The sequence below is a fragment of the Scyliorhinus canicula genome, chromosome 1 (genome assembly GCF_902713615.1).
Source record: "Scyliorhinus canicula chromosome 1, sScyCan1.1, whole genome shotgun sequence".
Taxonomy (NCBI): domain Eukaryota; kingdom Metazoa; phylum Chordata; class Chondrichthyes; order Carcharhiniformes; family Scyliorhinidae; genus Scyliorhinus; species Scyliorhinus canicula.
In genome coordinates, this window is record NC_052146.1 from 222,458,555 (window position 1) to 222,485,201 (window position 26,647).

At 43.0% G+C, this 26,647-nt stretch overlaps 1 protein-coding gene across 1 annotated transcript in view; it reads right to left on the reverse strand.

The window, feature by feature from the left end:
- arid1b (AT rich interactive domain 1B (SWI1-like)) overlaps positions 1–26,647 on the reverse strand; it is a 633,019-nt gene that overhangs the window by 87,510 nt on the left and 518,862 nt on the right. The window contains exon 11 of the mRNA XM_038808360.1: positions 4,679–4,824. Coding sequence (XP_038664288.1) covers positions 4,679–4,824 — 146 coding nt within the window. The remainder of the gene's footprint in view (positions 1–4,678; positions 4,825–26,647) is intronic.

A 26,647-nucleotide genomic window follows, 5' to 3' on the forward strand; every position in this document is an offset into this window, starting at 1 on the left:
CTTGTCACATTCCTCTGCATCCCATGGGCTTTTACTTTTCTGACCAGTCTGCTATGTAGAACCTTGTCAAATGCCGTACTAAAATCATATAGACAACATCCACTACACCACCCTCATCAATTTTCCTTGTCATGTCCTCGAAAAATTTGATTTAGTCAGACATTCCCATTCATACATGTCTGCATCTGGAGACATTAATCTGTGACCAGGGTGATGACAGTCCTGTGCTAGAAGCCTAATCTCTGATACTATTCTACGTGTCAACACTACCCTCGAAACTGTATAGAGAGAGCATTGCCGTGGCAACATAGAAAGATAAACTGCATGATCCCTTGTCAGCCAAGATCATTCACCAGGGAGGATGGATGTTTGGAGTTGCGGCTTGGCTTGTCATCCACATGCAGTGCTCCTTGGCAGCATCCACCTCCCTCGCTCTATCCCTCTCTCGCCCTGTGTCTGATTGCAGCCGCTGGCAAATGGCACAGGATTAACTTCAGCTCCAGATCTTGCTGGGATCTCAATATTGTGACCCATGCGCCAGAACAAAACATACTGCAATGTGGGCTTCACCATAGAGAGAAATAACACAACTGGGCATTGTTGACATCCAGCTGTCTTATAATTATTAGGCTATCCCTTTAGCCAGCTGCATGTGCTGACCTTGAACTCCACCTGTCAGAAATGACCCTCGTCCTACTTCGAGGGATCTCACTGACAGACTAAATAACTGCGTGGTCAAGATCAGAAAAATGGTGCACATCACCCTTCAAACTTGCTTCACCACGTTCTATCTTCCCTGTCATCCAAAACCTTCCCTGTCATCCTACATACAGCACGGTAGCATTGTGGATAGCGCAATTGCTTCACAGCTCCAGGGTCCCAGGTTCGATTCCGGCTTGGGTCACTGTCTGTGCGGAGTCTGCACATCCTCCCCGTGTGTGCGTGGATTTCCTCCGGGTGTCCCAGTTTCCTCCCACAGTCCAAAGATGTGCGGGTTAGGTGGATTGGCCATGCTAAATTGCCCTGAGTGTCCAAAATTGCCCTTAGTGTTGGGTGGGGTTACTGGGTTATGGGGATAGGGTGGAGGTGTTGACCTTGGGTAGGGTGCTCTTTCCAAGAGCCGGTGCAGACTCGATAGGCCAAATGGCCTCCTTCTGCACTGTAAATTCTATGTAATTCTATGTAATTACCATTCCTCCCATCTAATCCACTGAACAGGAGCCCATTTGCTTTGTTAACTAGTCTCTCAATATGTCCTGACAACTTCAAAGATTGTTGCATATGCATGTACAGGTTACTCTGTTCCTGCCCACTGTTTAAAACTGTACAATCAAGTTGAGATTGCCATTCGTACTGTTGAAGGTTCAATCACTGGCTGTGGTAGTTCATGGAGGGCTACCTCCTTGCCTAGCCCCATGCCTGATGTGGAGTGGGTACTATAACACCAGAGAGAGATGCCTATGGTCCCTTGTGGACAAAGAATTAATTACGAAGTTACCAGTATTATTATTTATTTATTATTTAGGTTGACTAGGTGAAGTACTGAGGCACTTCTACATTGTTAGGCACACCATCCTCTGAATGAGACTAAATTAACTCATGCACCTGTTCTACTGCTTCATGTATTTAGCCAAGAGGAGTTTTGGTGTCCTAGACAACATTTTTACCTCAATACTGAAAAGCAATTACTCAGCTAATGGCTGTTAGTAGGATGCTTTTGTACATCTGCTGTATTTGTCTGCTTAATCGGTTCTCTACTTTAAAGAATATCTGATGCTGTTTTCTGATTTAACAGGAAAAGGTGCTGTAAATGCTATTAAGTTACAAGTCTGTGTTTGAGAATGTTACACAAGCACATAAGTATAATGTATGACTTCCCCTTCTTTTACTATCTAATGCAGTCTTATGACAGCATGTTGCTCATCATGTTTGAACTTCCACAATGGCTTTATGTCTCTGAAGTGACAAGGTGGTATGCATGTAGATTACTCAACCTCGAGGTATTCTTCACTTTTCAGTTTAAGTATTCTTCATGTGTCATGGCTACAAGATGTAATCCAGAGGAAAGATTAATGGAAATATACAACGCTTTAATAGGTTTTCATTCTGTATTACGTTATCTATGTGCTTTACGCAAACATTCTTAAATCGGCAGGTACAAATGAAGATTCCTACCAAGTTATTTTCATCAAACTCCGTTTGGGGAGAGAAAGCAATTTAGAAGTGTAAAATTTAATGATGTTTTCAATTTACCAGAGTAAAAAGTGTTTTTCAGTAGATGCATCAACATCACTAAGCAAGCTCCTATATGCTTCTGTGCTCCAATATGGGATTTCTCCAACTTTAATGATGCACAAACTGGCTCCTTTCTGGAAGCTGCTCTTGTTAGCCTATTGTCTGACAGTGGGTAGATATGCAGATCCCCAGTTGCAGGTGTGCTGCCTTGCTTGACATATGGGGTATAGATGATCCAAGAACGAAGGTTAGACTAAAGGCAAGAATCTTCATTGTTAGGATGTGCTTGAACTATGGGACTTCCAAAACATTTACATTTTGCATTCACATTTAGGGCTAGAAACCCCAGAATCCAAAGCAAAGCAGGCCACTTAATTGGCACCACGTTCATTACTGGCACACTGTGGCTGCAGCGTATACCAGCTACAAGATGTCCTGCAGCAACTCGTCAAGATTTCTTCTTTAACAAGCCTTCCAAAAATGCAACCTCCACCACCTAACATCAAGAAGAGAAAGGGCAGCAGGTGCATGAAAACACTACCATTTGCAAGTTCCCTGGCAAGTCACACAATCCCAACTTGGAAACATATCACCATTACCTCATCATTGCTTGGTCAAATTTCTGGATCTCATTTCCCAACAGCACTGTGGGTTACTTACATCACATCCACTCAATTGGTTCAATATGGCGGCTCACTCAAGGCAATTAGGGATGGGAAATAAATGCAAGCTTTACCTGCAATGGCTAAATCCCAAGAACGAAAAAAAAACACTGGCATCAGAAGTGAAGATAGTTAACTTCAGAATATTTTTTGCAGCTATCTTACTTCTAAGTTGTTTAAATCTGGTGACATGGTACATTTATGGATCATTCTTCTTTATTGTGGTTTAACTGCACACACCTTTACAGAGCAGGATAACCCAGAGATCCAAATTAGCCCACCAGTGCCATTTTAAATGTTTTAAACCAAGCATCCTTAGAGAGCCAAGCCCCGACTGTAAAATTTGAAGCACATTTCCCACACAGCATTTCCACCCACTACACCTTGTTAACCTTAGTAAGATGCAGACTTTAATGGAAAATGCCTGCCTCTAGCAGCTACTGTTTAATTCCTTCATTTAATGTGCTGAAGCCTTTTACAATGTACATGGGCATAACTGTGTTTTCATAAGGGACTGAAGTACACCACATCCATAGTTTCTCAACTCTGAGCCAGAAGGATTTGGCTTCAAATCTCACTTCAGAACCTGAGCACAAGAATCTAGGCTGTCATTCCAGTGCGTGACTGAGGAAGTGCTGTACTATTAGAGAAGCTGTCTTTCAGATGTTCCGTCAACTCTCTCACTTAGCTGTAAAAGATCCCAGGGCACTATTTGAAGAGGAGCAAGGGAGCTATCTCTGGTATCCTGGCCAATATTTACTCCTCATTCCACCCAAGGAAAAAAAATCATCCAGTAATGTTTACATTGTTGTTTGCAGGAGCTTGCTGCATGCAAATTGGCTGCTGTGTTGCCTACATTAGAACAATGTCTACATTTCAAAAGTAAATACATTGGCTGTATTCTGAGGATTTTAAGTGTGAAATGCAATTATTTCTTTTTTTTTCCTTCCTGGTTCTTTTGAGGGAATTATTGGAAGCTGGTAACCCTGAGATGTCCATTATAATTCCTTTTAAAAAGGCTACGAAAAAAAGCAACAGCGAGGAATAAAGAGAGTAAAGTAGGGAATTAAATAGAGCAAATTCTTGCTCAACTAGTTAAACTGAATCACACAGTCCAGTAATGTGCCAAGCTCAATCTCCAGTGTGTGCCAAGTTAATTGATTTGAGTCAGAATACTGCCGGAGAGCCTACAACTGGCCTAATGCCCCTGGGTAAAGACCGGAGAAAAAAAAGTTAGTCAGCTTTCGATTCCTGATCATGACCCAGTGAGCACCATTAGTGTACATGAACATCGGGTAAGGACAGCTTTGGGCATAGCTGGCGTAAATTAGCACGTCACGTCTGTCTCCTGGCTCACACATGAAAACCATCTCTTAGAATAGGTGCCAGACTGGAAAACATCAGTGAACTACACTCCGAGCAAAAACATAATTCCTTTCAAAGAGAAATTAAAGGAATAAAAATCTGTAAAAGGAGGAAAATTCTCAAATTGTTGGGTCAATAAAATTAGATTCGCAGAAATAATAAGTTCACAATCTGCTAACGGGAGGAGTCTTTGATCAGTGCATTTTTTTGTGCTCATTCCTGTAACTTTGAAAATTAATTTTTGTGAATTTTGTTAATTTACTTACTTACAACCTGTGAATTGTCAGAAGACAGAACGATTGGTCAAACATTTATTTTATTATGCTTCGTTAAAATGAACCGTCTCTTTTTGTTTTAGAAAGAACACTGATGTGCTTTTCAAAAATATAATTCTGCCCACTTTAAATGTATATTACCTGAGGAGCTGTTCACCATGCTGGATGCCATGTTGTAAGTAGTAGTCTGAGGGTTCATCATTACAGAGCTGTTATTCACAGACTGGCTGTAGGGGGAGCTAGAGCCCATCATACCACTTTGGTTCATTCCAGTGTATCCAGCTTGCCTAAAAAGAGACAGTGTACACATAGTTGTTTGTCTAAAACATGACACAGATTTACTAAGAACGTAAAATAAATGACACAGGTGAATACTTGACAGCAGGAGCATGCTCTGTGATCAGTTTATGTGGTGAGAACTCCAGGACTGGAGACAGGTGTTGGATTTTAAAAAAAAAGGCAATAGTGTGGAACACCAAAGGAGTAAGGAGAAAGAGAAAGAAACAAAAAAGGTCAAGTGTTAAGCAACAGCAAGCACATCACTGGAACAGCATTAGTTCAAACAGACTGATTGCCATTAAGCCTGCTACACATCACTCATAATTCTAGTGGCTGTCTTCAGACATATTTACAGCAGAGAATTATCAGGGTTTGATTATTGATGTCCCCGGGTACAGTATTTTAATGTTGTTTATACACATGACTGTCCATGTAAAAGTATTCTCCTACATACATAAAACACTGATAATCTAAATGTTCCACACATTCAGTGGCCCAAATGAACACAGCTTTCAAAGAACACTTGTCTTTTGTCATTTTTAGTTTATTTTGTAGCTGTAAAATGTACAACCATTTGTAAGTAAAATTCCTCTAGAACCTAGAATAAGACCATCACATGCAGCAGAGGAACGATAATATTTGAAATGTGACTACTGCAATGCCTAATGGGATGCCAAGAAATTGTTTCAAGTTTAATAATCAAAATGAAAAGGAGTTGGAATGAAGTCAGAAAAGAGGAATTGAATTAACACAACAGCATTAGAGGAATGGAACAGTGTCGGCTGTTGCTCTGCCGTACCCCTTTAGTAATGTAATATGTAAATACAAACTCTCTCTCCATATCCTAGGTCTGACTCCTTTTGTTGATTTTAACCACTGACTATATTGACAGTGCTTTCAATTTAAAACTTAAAAAACAATTCACACTAGTCTGTTTTGTTTATAGCCAAAAGCATGCAAGAAATGAAATTCTGCATCAAAAACTGTTAGTCAAGCAAACTGCTGGTCCAAATGTTGCTTGGTCCTGAATTGTTCGGACAAGCAGTGTTTCACTATACAAGATTAAAACAGATTAAACCTGTACTCTTTTGTATGCATGATTGGGTCATTAACTATCAAATACATTTGTTTGTTTTTGAGCCAATATTCTAAGAATAATCCAGCAGTTCCATAAATGTAGATTCTTAAACCAACTTCAATAAGGTTGGTATAAAATGCTCAGCCGTAACAAAGGTGAGTGTTTAAGATTGTATTGATTGAACTTCTTGGTGGTTCCTGGTTAAGGAATTCTTTGCTGCCTAAGGCTGAGTTCTTTATTTGCACAAGAGTACTTAATCCTATTTTCAGCTCTGTAGGTGTACAGACAGCATTAAGTCTTCCTTTTCTGGGTTGCTTTTGGAAGTGTGGATAAAAGTCCACACTAAATTCTGAAGCACACTAATCCTTCTACACCATATCTGCAGCAACAACTCTTCTCCCATGCCTTCAGACTCTCCGCATTTCCTAGATTGTACCAGGGTAGTTCACAGAATAATAGTGCAGAAGAAGCCCTTTGGCCCATCAGGTCTGCACTAATGCATGAAAAACACCTGACCTACCTGCCTAATCACATTTGCCAACACTTGGCCATAGCCTTAAATGTTATTCTTTGTTGTGACGTACCAAATGCTGATCTACGGCACCTGGTGTGGAGAGGGGCAGCGAAGGAGGAAGGTCTCCTTGTGAACCTGCTCCTGGCAAAACTTGCCATCAACAGATCCAGGCAGCGGGCGTGAGGGAGCAATCCCACCCGACTGTCTGCCCCTCTACCGTGGCTACATTTGTGGCCGGGTGTCCCACTGGGACCCTCGAGACCTTCCATACCCACTGGGCGCCACAGAGGCTGGGGTGCCTTATTGACCCCTCTAATCACCTTTGCGTTTGATGTTTCAAGTCTCATTTGTGATTCACTTTTTGTTTCCCTTTAAGGAACTGTCCCTTTAATCTGTCCCTCAGTTTATTTGATTTAGTTTACTTGGTTATTTCTGTTGACCAAAAGAGTTGGACTGAACTTAAGTGCTTTATCATTCTACGATTGTCAACATTTTATATGGTTACAAAGGTTGCCACATCTTGATGGAACAAACATAATTTTTGTTAGGGCACACAAAAGGGTCAGAGAATAAAGATAGGAAATATTAGTATTAGGAAAAATGAAACAACGTTGTTCCATGCAAGTTTTGCTAAATAGCGTGAAAGTGTTTGATTCCATAACAATATACTTTTCCATGACTTACCACCGGGCTACCAAAATAACTAAAAATGCAGCTTTAACTAACAATACCATTCAAAGTTACAGCCATGTACATAAAGGTTTATCCTTAAACTTTAAAGAGAATACATTGGATTGGGAGGAAAAAGCTGCTTTTAAAAAGCCATGATTAGTTATCTTGAATAATCAGTCAAAGCACATTTTGTCTCCCTTATGTGCATATATGAACAAAGAACAATACAGCACAAGAACAGGTTATTCGGCCCTCCAAGTCTGTACCGGTCATGATCCATCCTTGGTCAAAACCCTCAGCATGTCCTTGTGCCGTATCCCTCTATACCCAGCCACTGTGGCTTCAAAGCGCCAGGGTCCCAGGTTCGATTCCCTATCTGTGCAGAGTCTGTATGTTCTCCCCGTGTCTGCATGGGTTTCCTCTGGATGCTCCGGTTTCCTCCCACAAGTCCAAAGACGTGCAGGTTAGGTGGATTGGCCATGCTAAATTGCCCTTAGTGTCCAAAAAGGTTAGGAGGGGTTATTGGGTTAAGGTTGAAGTGAGGGCTTAAGTGGGTCGGTGCAGACTCGATGGGCCGAATGGCCTCCGTCTGCACTGTATGTTCTATGTTCCTATACATGTATTTGTCGAGATGATAGTGTTTTAAAGTGCAGAACTGTTAAAATGTCCGAATTAATCACTAATTAATTTCCATGAAAGTCACTTTAGGTTTAAGGAGATAAATTGTTGATTGCTGCTGCTGATAGTTTTTTCAGTTTCCACCCTATTCCCATCACTGTAGAAATCAAACCGAACTAAAAACCACAAATGCTGGAAATGCTCAGCAGGTCAGGCAGCATCTAGGAGAGAAACAGAGTTAATGTTTCTGGTCAATGACCTCTCATCAATACTGGGAAAAGTAAGAAACGTAATAGGTTTTAAGCAGGTGAAATGGGGGATTGGGAATAAAGAATAAAAAGGTAGGCCTGTGATAAGGACGAAGGAAGGTTGAATGATAAAAGAGTAGGTGGTGTAGAGTCAAAGGGACAAGTAAAGAAAGAAAAGAAGTGTCTCGAAGTGTTGTGGGTAGTAGAATAACGAACAGCTCCTGCTCAAAACCAAAAGCACGAGAAAACATGCAATGGAATGTTTCTGAAGTGCATGAACAGAAGATGAGGCACTGTTTATTGAGATTAATTGTAGCCCTGCAGGAGGCAGAGGACAGAATGAAAGTAAAGTGGGGAATTAAAATGACAGGTGACTAAATGGAGATGTTCCACAAAATGGTCATCCAATATGAATTTGGTCTCTTGGGAGCAGCGAATACAGTGCACTAAACTGAAAGAAGTACACATAAATCACCGTTTCATCTTGGAGTGTTTGTGGCATTGGAGGGCAAGGAAGAAGGTAAAAGGGCAGTTGTTGCATTTCCCACACTTTTGTGTGAAAAAATGGGGTGTTGGGGATATCTGAGGAGTGGATCAAGCTGCTGCGACAGTCTTCCTTTGGAATGCCGAAAGGGCAGGGAAGGGAAGATTTGTTTGGTGGCGGCATCACACTGAAGTTGGCAGAAATGGCGAAGGAGGGTTTGGTGAATGCGGTGGGGTGGAAGGTGGGGACAAGGGGAACTCTATTGTTACTTAGGGAGAAATGGGAAGAAGTGAGAGCAGAAGTATGGGAAATTGGTTGGATATGTTGGAGGGCCTCATCATACATGGTAGCCTAGATTCCTCAGTTGAGAAAAAAGGAAGTGCTATCAGAAGGGCTGGTATGGAAAGTTGCATCATCAGAACAGAATGGAGATGAATTCTTCCAGTAAGCAATTGTCCTCAAGTAGCTGTGGGAGTTAGGGGGCTTATAGTTAATATTTGTTGATAGCTAACCCCCAGAAACAGAGACAGCGAACAACAGGGATGGGAAGTGAAGGCTCTGAGATGGACCATGTGAAGGTGTGAATAGGTATGAAATCAGAAGCAAGCTGGAAGAGGTTCTTCAGTTCTAAACAAGAGCATGAAGCAGCATCAATACGGTCAGAAGTGTACTGGATAAAGAGGTAAGGGAGGGGGCGTGAGTAGGACCAGAACAAGGAATGTTCTACATATCACATAAAAGGGCAGGCATACCTGAAACCATTGTGGGCATCCTTTGAGACAAATCTTTTATTTGGAGGGAGTGAGTGGAGTTAAAAGGAGAAGTTGTGCAATGTGAGAGCAAGTTCAGTCAAGTGGAGTAGGTTGGTGGTGGATGGAGACAGGTTGAACTTCTGTTCAAGGAAGATGTGGAGATACCCAAGACCATCCTGGTGGAGGACAGGGCTTAGGATGTCCATGGGAAAGAGGAGATGGTAGGGATCAGGAAACAGGAAATTGCTGGAGTGACTGACAGCATCGGAAGAGTCATGAATAGATCTGAACACTACATTAGACTCAAACAAAATACTCAATTCTTGTAAACAAAACCTTGCTTTGTTTGGAAAAATCTAAGCTTTTGTATTCTTGTATACATTACATTTCCTCATTAAAGAGCACTTGTATTCATAATATTATGCATAATGTTTTGAGGAGACTTACACAATTGCATCTATCATAGTTCAGGATTTTATGGCATTTTTCCTGAGACACAATTTGGAAATTTGAATTAGCTTCATTATTACCAGACAAGATTTTTTTTAAATGCTGAACGGAAGTTGTTTCTCCACTGGGTGAAGAATAATCGCATCCTTTGCTTCTCTGTATAATAAAAAAACTCGTCACACTAGTTGGAAATCCTCCATTTCTGAAGGAAAAGACTTGTAAAACGACATTAAATCTTTGATGCTTACATAGAGTCGTAATACAAAGATAGGTAGGAGAGTAAATTATGAAGAATATATAAGGTTACAAAAAGATATAGATGTGGGCAAAGATCTGGCAAATGAAGTATTATATGGGAAAATGTGAAATTGTCCATTTTAACAGGAAGGATAAAAGCGAAGCATATTATCTAAAAGGTGAGAGATTACAGAACTCTGCGATGCAGAGGGACCTGGGTGTCTTAGTGCATGAATTGCAAATGGTACATACAGCAAGTAATTAGGAAAGTTAATGGAACATTATCAGTTATTGTAAGGGGAATTGAATACAGAAGTTATACAGAGCACGAGTGAGACCACAACTGTAGTACTGTGTACAGTTGGTCTCCTTATTGAAGGAAGTATGTAATTACATTGGAAGCAGTTCAGAGAAGATTTACCAGACTAATACCTGGAATGGGTGGGCTGTCTTATGAGAAAAGGCTGGACAGGCTAGGCTTGCATTCAGGAGTTTAGAAGAAAAGAGGCGACTTGATTGAAACATACACGATCCTGAGGAGTTTTGGCAGGATGGATGTGGAGAGGGTGTTTCCTCTTGTGGGAGAATCTAGAACTAGAGGTCACTGTTTAAAAATAAGGGGTTGCCCACTCACAACGGAGGTAAAGCAAAAATCTTTCTTTCAGAGGGTTATGAGGACTCCAACTCTTTCTAAAAGGGCGGTGAGCGGAGCTCCCCATTGTAAAAGATGGGTCTATGTACCGCCTAGGCCGCACGTTCCCCGTTTAGGCCCCTTATTCAAAGCGAGTCGCGTTGAATAGCCACGTGTTTCTCTACACTGCGAGTGCTAGGAAACATGCGGCTAAACGCGCTCGCTCGGGAACTTTGTTCCCTTTTGGGAAGATTGCGCCCTAAATCTCCCTTTAATCCTTGAACTATCAGCTAAAAGTAACAGTGTTTTTTGTCTACCTTACCTAAACATGTCTTAATCTTGCATACCTCCATCAAATCTTCCCTCAATCCTCTTTACTCCATGGAGAATAACCCTAGATTCTCCAATCTAAGCTTCTGGCTAAAATACCTCATCCTGGAAAATATTCTGGTAAATCTCCTCTGCACCCTTCCAAGGACCCACACATCCTTCAAGTGTGGTGATCAGAACTGGATGCAATACTCGAGTTGTGGCCTAACCAGAGTTTTAGAGAGTTTCAGTATAATTTCCCTGCTTTTCTACTCACTCCTTCTATTTATGAAGACCAAGATCCAGATGCCTTGCTAACTATTCTCTCAGTATGTACTGACATCTTCAAAGATCCATGCACATGAACCCCCAGTCCATGGTCCCTGTACACTCCTTTAAACTGTGCCAGTTAGTCTATATTGCCTTTCCCTGTTGCTTCTGCCAAATTGCAGTGCCTCATACTTCTCTATATTAAATTCCATCTGCCACTCTTCTGACCTAAATCCTGTTACAGTTCATTGGTATCAGTCTCATTGTCAGCCACAACACCAGTGTGGAATCATTGACAAATTTGAAATTTTACTCTCTGTTCCACTATCCAAGTCATTTATGGATATCAGAAAGTAGTGGTCTTAGCACCACTGTCTACCACCCTCCAGTCTGAGAATTAACCATTTACCACGGTTAATTGCTTTCTGCCCTTAAGTCACTTGTTAATCCAGGTTGACACTGGCCCTCCTATTCCATGAGCCTTAATTTTGTCAACCAGCCTTTTATGTGGAACTTTGCCAAACAAATTCTTAAAAGTCCTGTAGATAACATCCATTGCTTTCTTTTCATAAATTTTCTCTGTTATTTCATCAAAATATTGTATTGTCAGGCATGATCTGCCGTTTACAAATCTATGCTGGCTATCCTTAATTAACACATACCTCTCCAAGCACCTGTTGACTTTTCTTTCCTGATTATTGTTTCTAAAACATTCCCCACAACTGACTGACCAGCAAGTAGTTATGTGGAAGGTCCTTACATCTTTTCTTGAATACAAGTGTTACATTTGCTACTCTCCAGTTCTCTAGGGAAGATTGGAAGATAATGGCAAGCTCTTCTGCTACCTCTGCTCCCTTTAGTAACCTGGGATGCAAGCCATACAGACTAGGTGGCTTTTCTTGCCGAAGCATAGATAGCCTTTCCAGTACATCCTTCCCATCAATTTTCACTCCATCCAGTACCACTACCATCTTTACTTCTACTGGTATTTTTACAGCATCCTTCGCCTGAGTAAACTCCGATACAAAGTATTCATTAAGTATTCCAGTATTGCTCTGTACCTCTAATTTGGAGGCGTTTGGTCTCTTAGCGAGTCAGGGTAAATGGGCAATGATGGGAAAGTGGAATTAAAACCAAAGATCAGATGATTGTACTGAATGGCTAAACGGGCCATATAGGCTACTCCTGCTCCTATTTTTTAATGGTCTTCAGTTATAAGTATGTAACATCCACTTCATCCCAAATAGCCCACCCCACCTCTTACTACCCACTTTCTATTATATGCCAGCCTAACATTTGGGGGATTTTCTTCTTTGCTAACTACCATTCTATTCCCATATCCTCTTTTTACCAGTCTTATTTTCCTTTTAACTTCCACACAACTTAAAATTGGTTTGGTTCCCATTTGAAGAACTTACACCTCTAACTCTCAGTATTTGGAGACTTATACAATACTTCCTGTAGCATGATTATCCCCTTTTTGGTTCCCCAAATGGATTCTGCCTTTGCCCCCAAGATATCCTTTTCCTCCTAATCGGTATAGAATCATAGAATCCCTACAGTGCAGAAGGTGGCCATTCAGCCCATCAAGTCTGCACGGACCCTCTGAAAGAGTACCCTACCCAGGTCCATTCACCTCCCCCATCCCTGTAACTCCATCTAACGTTTGGATACTCGGACAATTTAGCATGGCCAATCCACCTAACCCACACATCTTTGGGATTGTGGGAGGAAACCGGAGCACCTGGAGGAAACCCGGGGAGAACTTGCAAAGTCCACACAGACAGTGCCCAAGGCCGGAATTGAACCCAGGTCCCTGGCGCTGTGAGGCAGTGGTGCTAACCACTGTGCCACCGTGCTACCTCCCTTTTTTCCTTCCCTATCTTTTTTGAACACCTTGTATCCTTGAATATTAACTGCCAGTCATCACCATTCTTAAGTTACATTTCTGTTATTGCCACTAGATCATATTCCCACACAGCTAATGTGTTTGTAGTTTACCAATCTTAGTGACCACAATTGTGTGTTTACATACATGCTATGATGTGGAGATGCCGGCGTTGGACTGGGGTGAGCACAGTAAGAAGTCTTACAACACCAGGTTAAAGTCCAACATGTTTGTTTCAAACACTAGCTTTTGGAGCACTATTCCTTCCTCAGGTGAATGAGGAGGTACCATTTATTCACCTGAGGAAGGAGCAGTGCTCCGAAAGCTGGTGTTTGAAACAAACATGTTGGACTTTAACCTGGTGTTGTAAGACTTCTTACTGTACATATATGCTATGCATACATGCATAGAATCCCCTAATTAAAAGTTGGCATCCTTCTTGCGTCATTATGAGGCATCTTGGGTACATTAAAACCCTGTCTTTCTTTCAATTACAAACCTTAAATTAAGTCATAGAGTTTTACAGCACAAAACGCAGCCCTTCGCCCATTGTGCATCAGGTGAATTAATCCCTCTGGTCTCAGTCTTGCACTCTTTCTTTCTGCTCGTTCACCCACTTTTGTAAGAAATATTTATCCCATTACCATCAGTGCCTCACACCCTTCCCTAACTAATGTCAAATTTTAAAAGATTTACATAGTTATTCATTAATTAATTTAAAAGTGAATAGGATTTTTTTTTAAATCACCATGGCTATTTGCAATGCTATTCCGAGATGCAGGCAACAGTGTAGATTGTAACATGTTCTAATTTTCTCACTTTCCTTTAATAGAAATTTCACACATCCTCCAGCAAGGCTGCTGAAGATTAAGATCACACTGCATGGGGAATTGCGAACTCACATTCCAACTCTGACACAACAAAGTCACATCTTAAATATTGGTCTCACCGCCATGTTGTTCCAGTTGGGAGATCACAATTTAAAAGTGCCCCATTGCAAGAATTGCAAGTTTGCAAACCAATGGCCCACAAATTACTGCCAAATATGGCGGCAGGAAAGATAGCCTGCAATAATTTGGAAAAGTTACAAAAAAGCTATCTCCAGATAGAAGCCCATGAGGCGGATAGCTAGGAAATAGTTCAAGACTGGCGGTACGGCCAGTGGTTAGTACTGCTGCCTCACGGCGCTGAGGTCCCAGGTTCAATCCCGGCCCCGGGTCACTGTCCGTGTGGAGTTTTCACATTCTCCCCGTGTTTGCGTGGGTTTCACCCCCACAACCCAAAGATGTGCAGCACGGATGGATTGTCCATGCTAAATTGCCCCTTAATTGGAAAAAATTATTGGGTACTCTAAATTAAAAAAGAAGGAGACTTCCCTAAAGTTTGCACTTCTCAGGATCCTTTGTTTCCATAAAGCCTTTTTGAACGACAACACAAGACTGTGCGCCACTCTTAAACATTCCCTCTTAATCATGACATTAATTTCTCCCTTCCTTAGCTCTTTGCTAGCTGCAGTCAAATGTTAAGACTCTCTCCTGATAGATGCTGCCAGACCTGCTGAGTTTTTCCAATAACCTCTGTTCTTGTTTCAGATTCCAGCACCTCCAAGATTTCCTCCAAAATTTCATAATGCTGGCTTTGGAAGTAAGGAAATGATCCATGAGGCACTCAGGGCTGCTAGCTGCTTGAAAACCTATTCTGCCGCATGAAATTGGCACTTGATGACTCACCATCGGATCCGCCTCAACTTTGGGATAAAATTGGCTGCTCTAAAACAGTTGGCTGAGATTAGGAACTCAAGATGGGGAAACTGTGGGTGAGAGCCTCCATTCATCCAAACATGTTCCGAACAATGCAATATACATGAGGAAATTCACAACATATGCTTCAGGACATTATACCAAAAGCTGAAACAATGATGGTACACTTAGTTACATTCACATGATTATTCTGGTAGTCACTGAGCTTCCTAAAATTTGCTCATCATTAAATTCACTGATGCTTAGATGTTGAAATGATTGTATAATGTGACAACTGGCAAAATAAAATAAGCATGTTTATATATCTTAAATTATTAACCTGACTCCTGTTTTGAAGCACTCAAAACAACTGTTAGTTAGTGAAAGAAATCATGCAGCCCGAGGTCCAGAATATATATAAAATTGGTGGTGGGAGTACCTCTGAATTGTTACCCTTTTTCATGAGGCTTCAATCCCAACAGTCCATAACTGGAACATTTTTTAAATTTTCAATTTCACACAAATTAAACAAAAATTTCCAACAATATGATTTAACAAAATTATGACTATTTTACCGCTGCTGGTGGTGGTTCATTTTCAAGACAGTTTCACACATCAGAAGTCCATCTAGTTTTCAAAGCCTACTGAAAGCAACTTTGATTGGTAAATAACTGAATGAAAAATCCATATGCTTTCACCATATACTTGCTTCAAATACTTGATTAAATACTCAAATGAATACACAAAAAGGAACAGGAACATCCTAAGAAAGTCCACTTTACCTGAGGTGACAACTGGTCACCTATCACTGTATAACTCAATTAGCTAAGATCGTTCGCGTTTTCTCAAAGCAACTGTGTGAATAAGTTTACTTTTTAAAAAATGTTTATTAAAGATTTTCCATAATTAACAAAATCATACAACCTAATTAACCAAAGGTACACAACAAAGGAGAGACTAACATGCAAAAGCACATGTTAACTTTACCCCCAAAACTAAACTAAACACCCTAACAGCTGACGGTGACTAGTTCCTTAAAGAAGGAAATGAATGGCTGCCATCTTAGATAGAACTCTTCTCCCGACTCTCTAATGGTGTATTTAACCGTCTCCAAATGTAAAAAAGGCATGAGGTCACCCAACCAAGCTGAGGCACTGGGTAGAGTAGGAGACCTCAACCCAAGCAGAATTCGTCTCCAGGTTATCAACGAGGCAAAGGCGAGGACGTCTGTCTTTACCCTCCAGAAATGGCCACCAGCGGACATGGATCCAAATCAATATTGAGTATCTCTGACATGGTAAAGAATGAGGCCCAAAAGCTTACCAACTTGGGATAAGACCAGACCAAATGAGTGTGATTAGCCGTCCCTCAAGACAACGCTCACAGTTGCCCTCCACCCCAGATAAATATCTACTCATCCTCGCTTTAGTCAGATGCACCCTGTGCACCACTTTGAATTGGATCAGAGTTAGCCAAGCACATGAAGAAGTGGAGTTGACCTTGTGAAGGGCCTCACTCCATATCTCACCATCCAGAATGGGACCCAATTCACCCTCTCATTTCGCCCTTACCTCACTCAGCGGAGTTGATAGGTTCATATATGCCCGAAATAGTCTCCCCCATCAAACTCAGCCAAAAACAAAATCTTCTTCGACAGGGAAGAGGGTGGAGCCAAGGGAAAGGAGGGAAAAGCCTTGTGCAAAAAAATCACAAATCTGAAAGCATCTGAAAAGACTGGAACCAGACAAATGGAATTTCTCCACCAGCTCCTTAAAACTGGCAATTTAGCGTGGCCAATCCACCTACCCTGCACATCTTTGGGTTGTGGGATGAAACCCACGTAGACACGGGGAGAATGTGCAAATTCCATACAGACAGTGACCCGGGGCCAGGATCGAATCTGCGTCCTCATCGCCATAGGCAGCAGTGCTAACCGTTGCGCCACCCCATCCCTCCCATGACTTAAACATTGAGTCCAAACCCGTTGGCAGGAAAAGGTGGTTGCTGCAGATAGGGGCGAGTGAAGACAAAGAACAGAGCTTAAAATGCTACATGAATTGTTTCCAAATTCTCAAGGTGGACACCGCCACTGGATTCAGGGAAATCCTTACCAGAGAGAAAGGCAACAATGTGTTCTATTGCAACAAGGCTAGAAACCGTACAGGATCTCGTAGGGGCTGGTTTAGTTCAGTGGGCTAAACAGCTGGCTTGTATGCAGAACAAGGCCAGCAGCACGGGTTCAATTCCCGTACTGGCCGCCCCGAACGGGTGCTGGCGACTAGGGGCTTTTCACAGTAACTTCATTGAAGCCTACTTGTGATAATAAGCGATTATTATTATTTGCCCCCATATAGAACCAAGATCACTGAACCATAACAATATCTTCGGAATCTTGGTTGCCCAATAGTAAAACAATAAATTGTGTAGAGCCAAGCCCCCTGACTGCCTATATCTTTGGAGCAAAGCCCCACGGACCCTTGGTCTCACATGCTCAAGTAAAGGAAGACATTAATTTATTGACTTTGACAAAAAAGAAAAATATTGAGATATTGAAAAAGAAATAAAACTCTTGGAAGTACATTCACTTTAATCATTTGAACTCTGCCCACCAAGGACAGGAGGAGGTTATCCCACCTTGACTTGACATGATCAAGCAGGCTGGTATACTTTAATTTATGAAGCGACGCCCAATTGTGGGCCACCCAGTACCCCAGATGACGACAGCTAGACTTGGCAAGATGGAAAATCAGCGACCCCAGTTGGGCTCTCCACACCTGGGTTGACAGGGAAGCATTCACTCTTGCCCAAGTTCAACTTGCACCCAAAAAATGAGCCAAAACTCTTAAGCAGCTTCATTATCTCATCCATAGAGAATACTGGGTCAGTAATATAGAGAAGTAGGTGACCCGCATAAAGGGACACCCGATGCTCCACCCCTCCCCGATTCATCCCCCTCCACTTAACAGAAGACCTCAGTGGAATAGCAAGCGGTTCTATTGCCAAAGCAAAGAGGAGTTGAGACAGTGGACACCCCTGTCTTATGCCCCTATTCACCAGGAAGTAGCCAGAGTTCAGAGCATTCATACAAATACAAGCAGTGGGGACCCTATACAGTCGTTGAATACAGGTGTTTGTGTCCAAATCCGAACCTCAAATCAGAATCTCAAACAGATATTCCCACTTCACTCTATCAAATGCCCTTTCAGCATCTAGGGAAACAATATCCTCTGGTTCAGGCACCGACAATGGGAAAAGGGCAACATTTAACAGCTGATGTATATTGGCCGACAATTGCTGACTCTTAGCTATGCCTGTCTGATCCTCAGAGATCACCTCTGGAAGGCAGGGCTCCAGCTGCAGCACTAGCACTTTGGTAAGTAACTTGACATCCACACTGACGAGTGAGATAGGGCGATACGAGCCACACTCTGTTGGGCCTTTGTCTTTCTTAAAAATCAAGGAAATAGAAGCCTGTGTGAGGGTAGAGGGCAACAAACCCCGGGATAAGAAATAATTAAACATATCCAGAATTAAAGGTACCAACTGCTCCTCAAACCTCTTCTAAAATTCAATGGGGAAGCCATCTGGTACAGGGGCTTTACCTGTCTGCATCAACTCAATGCATTTCACTATTTCCTCTGGCCCAACGGAGATTCCAACTCCTCTCCATAGCTGGGATGAATAAGCTGTCCAAAAAGTCAGTCATAGTTGATACTTCAGCCTCAGGGTCCGATCTATAGAGACCATAAGGGTCCTTCCTGTTCATTCCCTGTTTATTCCCTTGTTTTCCCCTTTCTTTGCCGTTATATTTTTGATCTGTGGTAACCTGGAAGTGCCTAGGTTTGAGTTGATTTAATTGGATATCCTAAATTAAAGAACTGAACACTTTAAATTAAACTACTGTCCAAACCTCAAGCAGGCTGATGGGATTTTGGACTTGACCAAATACACAGCAGGCCAACTACCAGAACATCACACGCCTGTCAATCACCCATCAGCAGATTATCGCACCCTATTGATATGCACCAGCCTGTTGTCAGTAGCCCAGACCGAGCCAGACTCTCGGACGCCCAGAATTCCCACTGTGACCTTATATGGACGGGGTATGTTCAGACCACACCACCGGAGATGGACACCTGGGGCGGGCTCAGGTGTCCTGTCAAATGGCCATCAACTGGATCGTTGGGTGTTGGGACCCCTTTCTGAGGCCTCATTGGCAGAACATCTGGATGATTTCTGGACATGTGCCTTTAAGGCAACCTGCCATTTAAATTCAAGCAGAAGGAAGTTGTGGTGTGCACCTTTAATTTAAATAGCAAGATCCAGAAGGCTGTATTGCTTTAGTCTAGTGACTGGAGATTGGTGGACAACAAATGATGACGCGGGTTGATTGATTTGGCTGATGCCAATGAATTGGCCCAAAAGGCTATGTTCAACCTGGTAACAAGTGGTGATTAGATCTGAACCCACTGAAATGGTACCGAGACCTAAAGAACTTGCAGTTTCGTTTTGGCAGCTTGGAGGGAAGACCCACTCTCTTTCCACTCCATTTTCCTCCAGAAAGACGGTGGGCGGGATTCTCTAATCCCACGGCAAGTTGTGTCCACGCTGTCGTAAACGCCGTCGCGTTTTACAACGGCGACCCAACGACTAATTCTGGCCCGCAAAAGGGGCCAGCACGGCACTGATAAGGTTCCCGCCACTCCAGCTGCTGATCGTGGCGCGAACTGGGTGCCAGAGAGGCCGGCCCGCCAATCGGTGGGCCCCGATCACGGGACAGGCCACATCAGAGGCCCCCCCCTGGGGTCGGACTCCCCCTCCCCCACACAGGCCGCCCCCCCCCGACCCTTCCACGCCGAGGTCCCGCCGGCTGAGAGCAGGTGTAGATGGCGCCGGCGGGACTCGCCGTTTCTACGACGGCTGTTCGCCCATCCTGGGCCGAGAATTGGCGGGCCGGCCGGGTAGAGTGGCCCGCGAATGTCGCCGCGCCAACCATGCCGGCGCCAATGGCACCAATTCCCTGATCTGTGGAGAATCGCGTGCCAACGCTGGGACTGCGTGGCGCAATTCACGCTGGTCGGGGGGATTCTCCGGCCCGGCCCCGGGCTGAGAAAATCCCGCCTAGTGTTTCTGACCTGGTAGAAAGCATGGAGAATTGATTTACAGGAGAACAAGCTTTGCAGGAAAGGTTAAGAAGCTGATAATCATCTCCAAAAATATCCAAACATCCAAAAGGCCACTGGGGGAACCAACTCTCTGCTGAAAAGGCTGATGTGAACTGACCAATTTTTTCTCCAGAAAAGGCAGAGGCTTGGAAGTAAAGTTTAATGCGAAGCAAGAGGCCTCTCCAGGAGAAGCTGTGAGTAATATTGCTAAACTGCAAGGAAGATTATTGCAGGCTGTACACCAGAGACTTTAATCCATAAGCACACTATGAAGAAAGCAGGTTGCAAACCACCACTTGAAGAAATCTTTTTACCTTCAACCGTATTATTTTTACACCCCCCCCCCCCGTGTATGTGGGTAGAGGGTGGGATAGCTAAAGTGTTAATTTGCTGTTATTCAGTTGTAATTACTGCGTATTTCGTATTTGTTCTTGTCATAAATGAACAGTAATTGTGTTTAAACTTGTAAACCTGTTGACTGTAATTATTGGGCAGCCAAAGGCCAAAGATTTCAGGAATTATTACACAAATTATTGGTTAATTCATTTGTGTTTCAACTCTAGGGTACGCGGGCCTGGGATTGACCGCGCACTTGCACAGGGAAGACCCCAATAGACCGATTTAAGAGCCACATTAACCCAAGGAGGGGCTGAAAGTAAGCTGCGCTCGAGTTATGTACCTGTACGATCTCCCCGTGTTTGCGTGATTTTCGCCCCCACAACCCAAAAATGTGCAAGATAGTTGGACTGGCCACGCTAAATTGCCCCTTAATTGGAAAAAATAAATTGGGTACTCTGGATTTATTAAGAAAAGTTAGCCGCCTCTTGAATATATTTATTCTAGCGGGAGCCTCCTACTGCACATAATCCCCTTAGATTACACCACTGGAAGTCAGTAAATTGTTTTTTTAACAGCATCTAAAGATGCAATAGGAGGTAAGAAGTATAAGGTGATAATACCAATCTGTGGGAATATCTGGGTAGGTAACTCATGTCATCAGTCATTGAGAGACTAACATGGATGTGATTATTTTTGTCCAATGAACTGTACATTTCAACTATATTGATCATCATCTTCTTTTGTATTGCTTGATGAGCAGATGATGTCATCACAGTTTAATGTAAGGTTCCCTAACCAATTCAATACCCGGCTGGAGAGCAAATGTAATGCCAGAATGTCACCCTCAAGCTTGAGTCGGGGGCAAGGTGTTTATGTGCTCCTTGGTTTGGTCAGGGTTTCTGCCGTCGCAGCCAGTTGAGTTTTGAAGTCCCACTTGTACATCACGTGGCCATGTCGGCCATGTCCGTATTCTGAGGGCTGCTGCATGCTCTGGGGAGATTAAGGCCTGGCGGTTGAGATGCCGGGTTGTAGACAATGTGTTTATATAGGAGGCTGTTTCCAAGCAGCGTATCATCAGTGTTATGGAGATGTTTGATTTGTGTCCAGTGGGGGTTTCATTCAACCCTGTGGCAAACTGGGGGAGGGGGTCTTGTTGGTTTCTAGAAATGGGGAGGTCCAAGTTCCTGTGAGTTACCGAGTCTGTCGAACGGAGGGAGGGAAATATTTGAGAGGAATGGTAACTATTGAACTGGAGTTGATCTCAAGAATTCTCTTAATGGAACAATTTTTGTAGTCATTCTCAAGAGTAGCCCTGGAATCATCACTGTTAGTAACGTCCTCACTTAGGTTTCACTCTATGAAGACCCGTAGCTGGAGTTTCATCTTCTAAGAAGTACAAATTGGGTTGCAAAATGCTCAATTTAGTTTTTTGGAAAACACATTTTTCTGTGCCTTTTCGGCCCACAGTACTTTTGGCGGGTTGACAAAGCCTTGGATAAAAAAATGAAACACGCACCTCTTCCGAGGTCAGGATTCCCAAAGGGAAAGTTATATTTCCTCCCGCACACTATTTGTGTGCTCAAGTTGTGGGTTTTGGAAGCCGGAAAAAACACACCCCCTCAAAAGTTTTTGACTACTGGGAAGCTTGTTGAGAAATCGGGAATATTTTGAACGGCAAGTGTAATATGTTTTGGCAGGTTCAAATGTCACTAATAGATGCTGTATATTAATGGAAGTGTATTTTCAATGCAATGATGCATCATAGGGATCTGTCCTGAAAAGGTAAATTGACCCTTACCAGCACAGTGTAATTGTTGTCTTGCATTCGGTAACTTTTCAGATTGTCAAAGTGTCATAATGTATTAAAAATGTTGTGCCAGCTCTGCTGTTGCGTGTTGTGCTGTGATTTAAATCAACTGACAGCTATGGATGTTAAATAAAACCCTGCTTTTAAAGTTGTAAAAATCTCTGCTCTTGCTCCCATCCATTGATAGGTACTCTGCTTTGAAATGGAACACCATCTGTTGGAAATAGTACACCATCTGTTCTGTCAGTTTTCAGACAATGTAGCTTAACTATTTTGTTATGACAGCTGTAGCTATTATGAATGCTTGGCTGGGTTTCAAAGCCGATAATGGGATTCAGCTCAGCAGGTGGTCTATTGATCCAAGAATGATTAAAACTTTTAAGAGACTAATAATAGAATATGTCTTTGACGTGGTTTCATGTTAGTTTGCAAACATAATAGGTATTTAAAAGATGACCTTTTGCACTGGAGTAGATATATTTACTTTCCAGTATCAATGATGATATGTTTGAATTCAGGGGTTTCTACGATTGTTATATGATTCATTAAAAAAAAAATAATGTTCATTGTTATGGCATGGTTCCTGAGGACTGTATGTGGTTCATACTGGGTGTGTAGCTAAGGAGGATTACAGGGGTTATGGAGGTGGCATGGGTGATCTGAGGTGGCATGGATGGGTTGCAAGGGCCACCTGAGGGGGCATGGGTGGCTGGGTAGGGTGAGAGGTGAGGTTCAGGGTGCCTTCAAGTGATGCTGGGAGATGGGTGCTGTGCTGGAGAACGACCCGCCTTCGCACCCACACCACTGTCCCTTGTGGAAACAGAAAAATCCTGGGCAAATCACACATGAGTTAGGGGTGCAGGTTGGCTTTCCCAAGCCCAAAGGAAAATCGCCCTCCTGGTTTACAATTGGCACCATTAAGGAGGAATGAACTAGCATCCAATACTGAAAAATCACAAGTAATTTTGTGCTTTTAATATATGAACTTTTATTCAGAATTTTTTGAGTGACGAAGTGTGATCCTCTCATGTTTTGACTTGGCAAGCCAAAATTGGAAGCTGCAATCAAACTGTTCTCATTTGTGAGGGGAAAGGGATGCGATGTAGCAACAAAGTGAAGAAGACTATGAATAAAGATGTTATCATATGACTTTAGTGAAGTCAATCATAAAGCACTTTCCATTGAGGTGGTCCTAAATGGTTAAGAAGTAAGAGCTCTGAAAGCACACAGGAGCCTAATTACACTAAAAGTTTAAGCTTTTAACACAGTACTTCCAACACCTTTTCCTACTGTGACCCCATTTTTAAGCTTGAAAACTGTTGTGAGAGGAGGGATGGTGAGACTGAGTATGGTGGTAAGTGCTTAAATTGCAAGGTTTTGAAAACAACAACTACCTTTTCACAGGTTTCTTTTGCAGCCGGAATCAGGCCTCAGATGTCTCTCTTAGGCTGTACCCCAAATAGAAAAAATGCAAAGATTTAAAGGGGCTTCAGTTGCTAGCACTCAATCCGAGCTTCACGGCAGCCATTGTTGCCTCAGAGCTCGCTACCCCAAAGTTCTATATTGCGACCCCCCCCCCAGTTTTGTTTTAACCTCTTTGTAAATAAATTGATCCTTGTGAAATGTTGTTGAAATGCATACTGCATGTAATGCTCTCCCTAATTAACTTTTCTTCTTGCTTGCCACTCCAGATCAAAGTCAATGAAAACAATGTCCACAGATGAAAAATAAATGCTCCAGCTTTGTTCCTCTAACACAGATTGGGCTCAATTTTAGCTCAGAAGACCCACAAATATGTGGATCTCTGATGCTGAGTATCTTTGATAGTTAAGATCCTGTTGACTGGCAATATTCTGGATTGGCAGTTAATAATTCATGAACAAGAAATTACCTGAAAGATTTAGGCCCAGTAACTCTTCTAATTGAGAAATAAGAAAACAGGGCACTGAGGAGGCAGTGGCGTAGTGGTGTTGTCACTGGACTAATAAACCAGAGACCCCAGGGCAAGATTTGGGGTCCCTGGTTCAAATCCTGCCACGGCATATGGCAAAATTTAATTCAATAAAAATCTGGAAGTTAAAAAAAAAATCTAATGACAAAAAATGAAAACAATGCAACCATTACTGATTGTCGTAAAAACCCATCTGGTTCATTAATGTCCTTTAGGGAAGAAAATCTGCTTACCTGGTCTGGTCTACATGTGACTCCAGACCCACAACAATGACTCTCATATGCCCTCTGAAATGTAGAGCAGTTAGGGATGGGCTATAAAGGGTGGAATGGCGGTGCAGTGGTTAGCACTGCTGCCTCACAGCGCTGAGGACCCGGGTTCGATCCTGGCCCTGGGTCACTGTCTGTGTGTTGTTTGCACATTCTCCCTGTGTCTCACTCGTACACCCCAAAGATGTGCAGGGTAGGTGAATTGGCCATGCTAAATTACCTTAACTTAAATTTATATAAAAAAAGAAATGGGCAATAAATGCTGGCCAAAAATAAATATTTAAAAATTCTAACTGCCAGGAAAGGCAGAATTGAAATTTTAGTGTTATATCATTTTTAACAAACACCAATTTGCTCTGAAAGCAACATGTGGTTTGGAAGGAGCAACAAAGTTTCTACTGAGTGTACATAGCAAGCTCACAAGCCTTGAATCACAAGGCTTCTATTTTTTGAGATGGCTAGAAAATTGGCCTTTGGGGACAATGCTGATAATATGAATACATGAACACACATCTTGGGCTGGATTCTCCGTTTGGCAGGCTAAGTGCTGAAGCCAGCGGAGCATGTGTAGACTTTCACGACAGGAAATCGGCGTAAAACCCTCAGTGTTTCCGGTACCGGTGAGGGGCTAGCACCGGCGCCGACTGAAACACCCGTAGAACGCGGCAAAAAAGACAAGAGAATGGCCAGGTCCCGGACCGCGCATTCGCGCGGCTGACGTGCACCAGTAACACTGTAAACATGGCGCTGGCCACGTGCGAACCCAACCCGCCAACCACGACCCCACAGCCCACTAGACCGAGCAGAACCCCCCCCCCCCCCCCCACCCCGGCCAGCGTCATGAATCCCAGCGGAGCGTGGCAGCGCTGGACATAGTCCGCAGGCGGCATGCCGGGTTCCCGCAGGGTTGGGACCATATGTGGCCCGCGCCGTAGGGAACCCGGTCAATCGGAGGCGGAGCATCGAAGGTGGGCCGGCTGATGACACGGCGACATCGCTGAAACTGCGCGGCAGTTTGGAGGGGGGGGGGGGGGGGGGGGGGGGAGAGAGAGCATGGCAGACTGACGTGAGACCGGGGCCGATTTCGGCCTGATCATGATTTCACTGTCGGGCTACAGAGAATCCTGCCCCTTGTCTCTACTCTGCTTGCAGGCATTATGAGTGAGAATTGTTGCACCAATCGGCCATTTCAATGTTTAAAACAATGCTTAAAACAATGTTTTTGAAGCAATTCCAAAGGAAATGTTCTGATGAACCATTCAGCTCCTATTATGTGCGATTTACCTGTCTTTCTATCTCGTCAGCATATTTTCTGATTGGTTATCACAATTGCCAATTGTCTGAAATGTTGCCATGAAGTTGTTGCGAGCTTCAGTAATACAAACACTAAAATAATGTGCCTGATCAATCCTGCTTTTTATGAGTAATCTTGTACAGGAATGGAACAATCTGATAGAGAGAAATGTGGACTGACTAAGGATTAGCTAGCTCTAAGGTCCAGAATGAGCAGCAATACAGCAAATTTACCAACCAGAAACACATGGGGCAGAATCCTGTTAAGATGTCAGGGGTCTCGCCTGCTGGCTGGAAGGCTAGTGAGAGACCCGGGCTGACTCTGTCTGGGATGGGCCACTGAATCACTTGACAATCAAATTGTGGTGAGGCCAGCAATGGGCCTTCCACTAAAATCAAGAACCCGGGGTGGAAAGCTGTGGCCAATTGTTCAGAAGCTGGGAGAGTAGTGCTGGAGTCGGGGGTGGGGTTTGTGAGGTCAAGTCGGCAGCAGGGGCATGGGCTGGCTCTCAGCAAGCCTCCCCTTCCTCATGTCAAGTCCCTCAGTAAGGCACTAAGTGCCTTTGAGTGAGGGACCTTCCTCTGAGGTGAGGACAAGCTGGCTGCATGGTTTTAGCTTGTGCATGGTGACTAGCCCAGCTGTAGCTTGGTTAATACCAGCAATGGTGGGATAAGGCTTTTAAGTAGTCATTAATTGGCCACTAAGGGCCTTATTTGGCAGTTGAGCAGGAAGGTCGGCCATGGGCCTTCTGCCCGTAACTTAATTCTGGCAGAGTCGATCAAGAAAGCTGCCGGGTTCAGGTATGCAAGCTTCCTGCCTAATTAAATGCCCTACCTGCCTCCAAGCTTGCCACCGGGGGCAGAAGATTCTGCTCATCATGTGTTGTGTATCACTTTCAAAAACCCAACCAATGGACATCATTTCATTTCAGTGTCAAATTCATGCCAACAACCTATCCCTTTTCCCTTTTAGGTTTAAGGGAACAGCCCATGTGCACACTGGAGAAAAAGTAGACTTGTAAACCATTTTTATGTGTACATAATTGCAGATCATGTTTTTATTTCTACAAAATCAATTACCTTTCTTTTTAAATACAGATTTGAGTTAGATATTGAA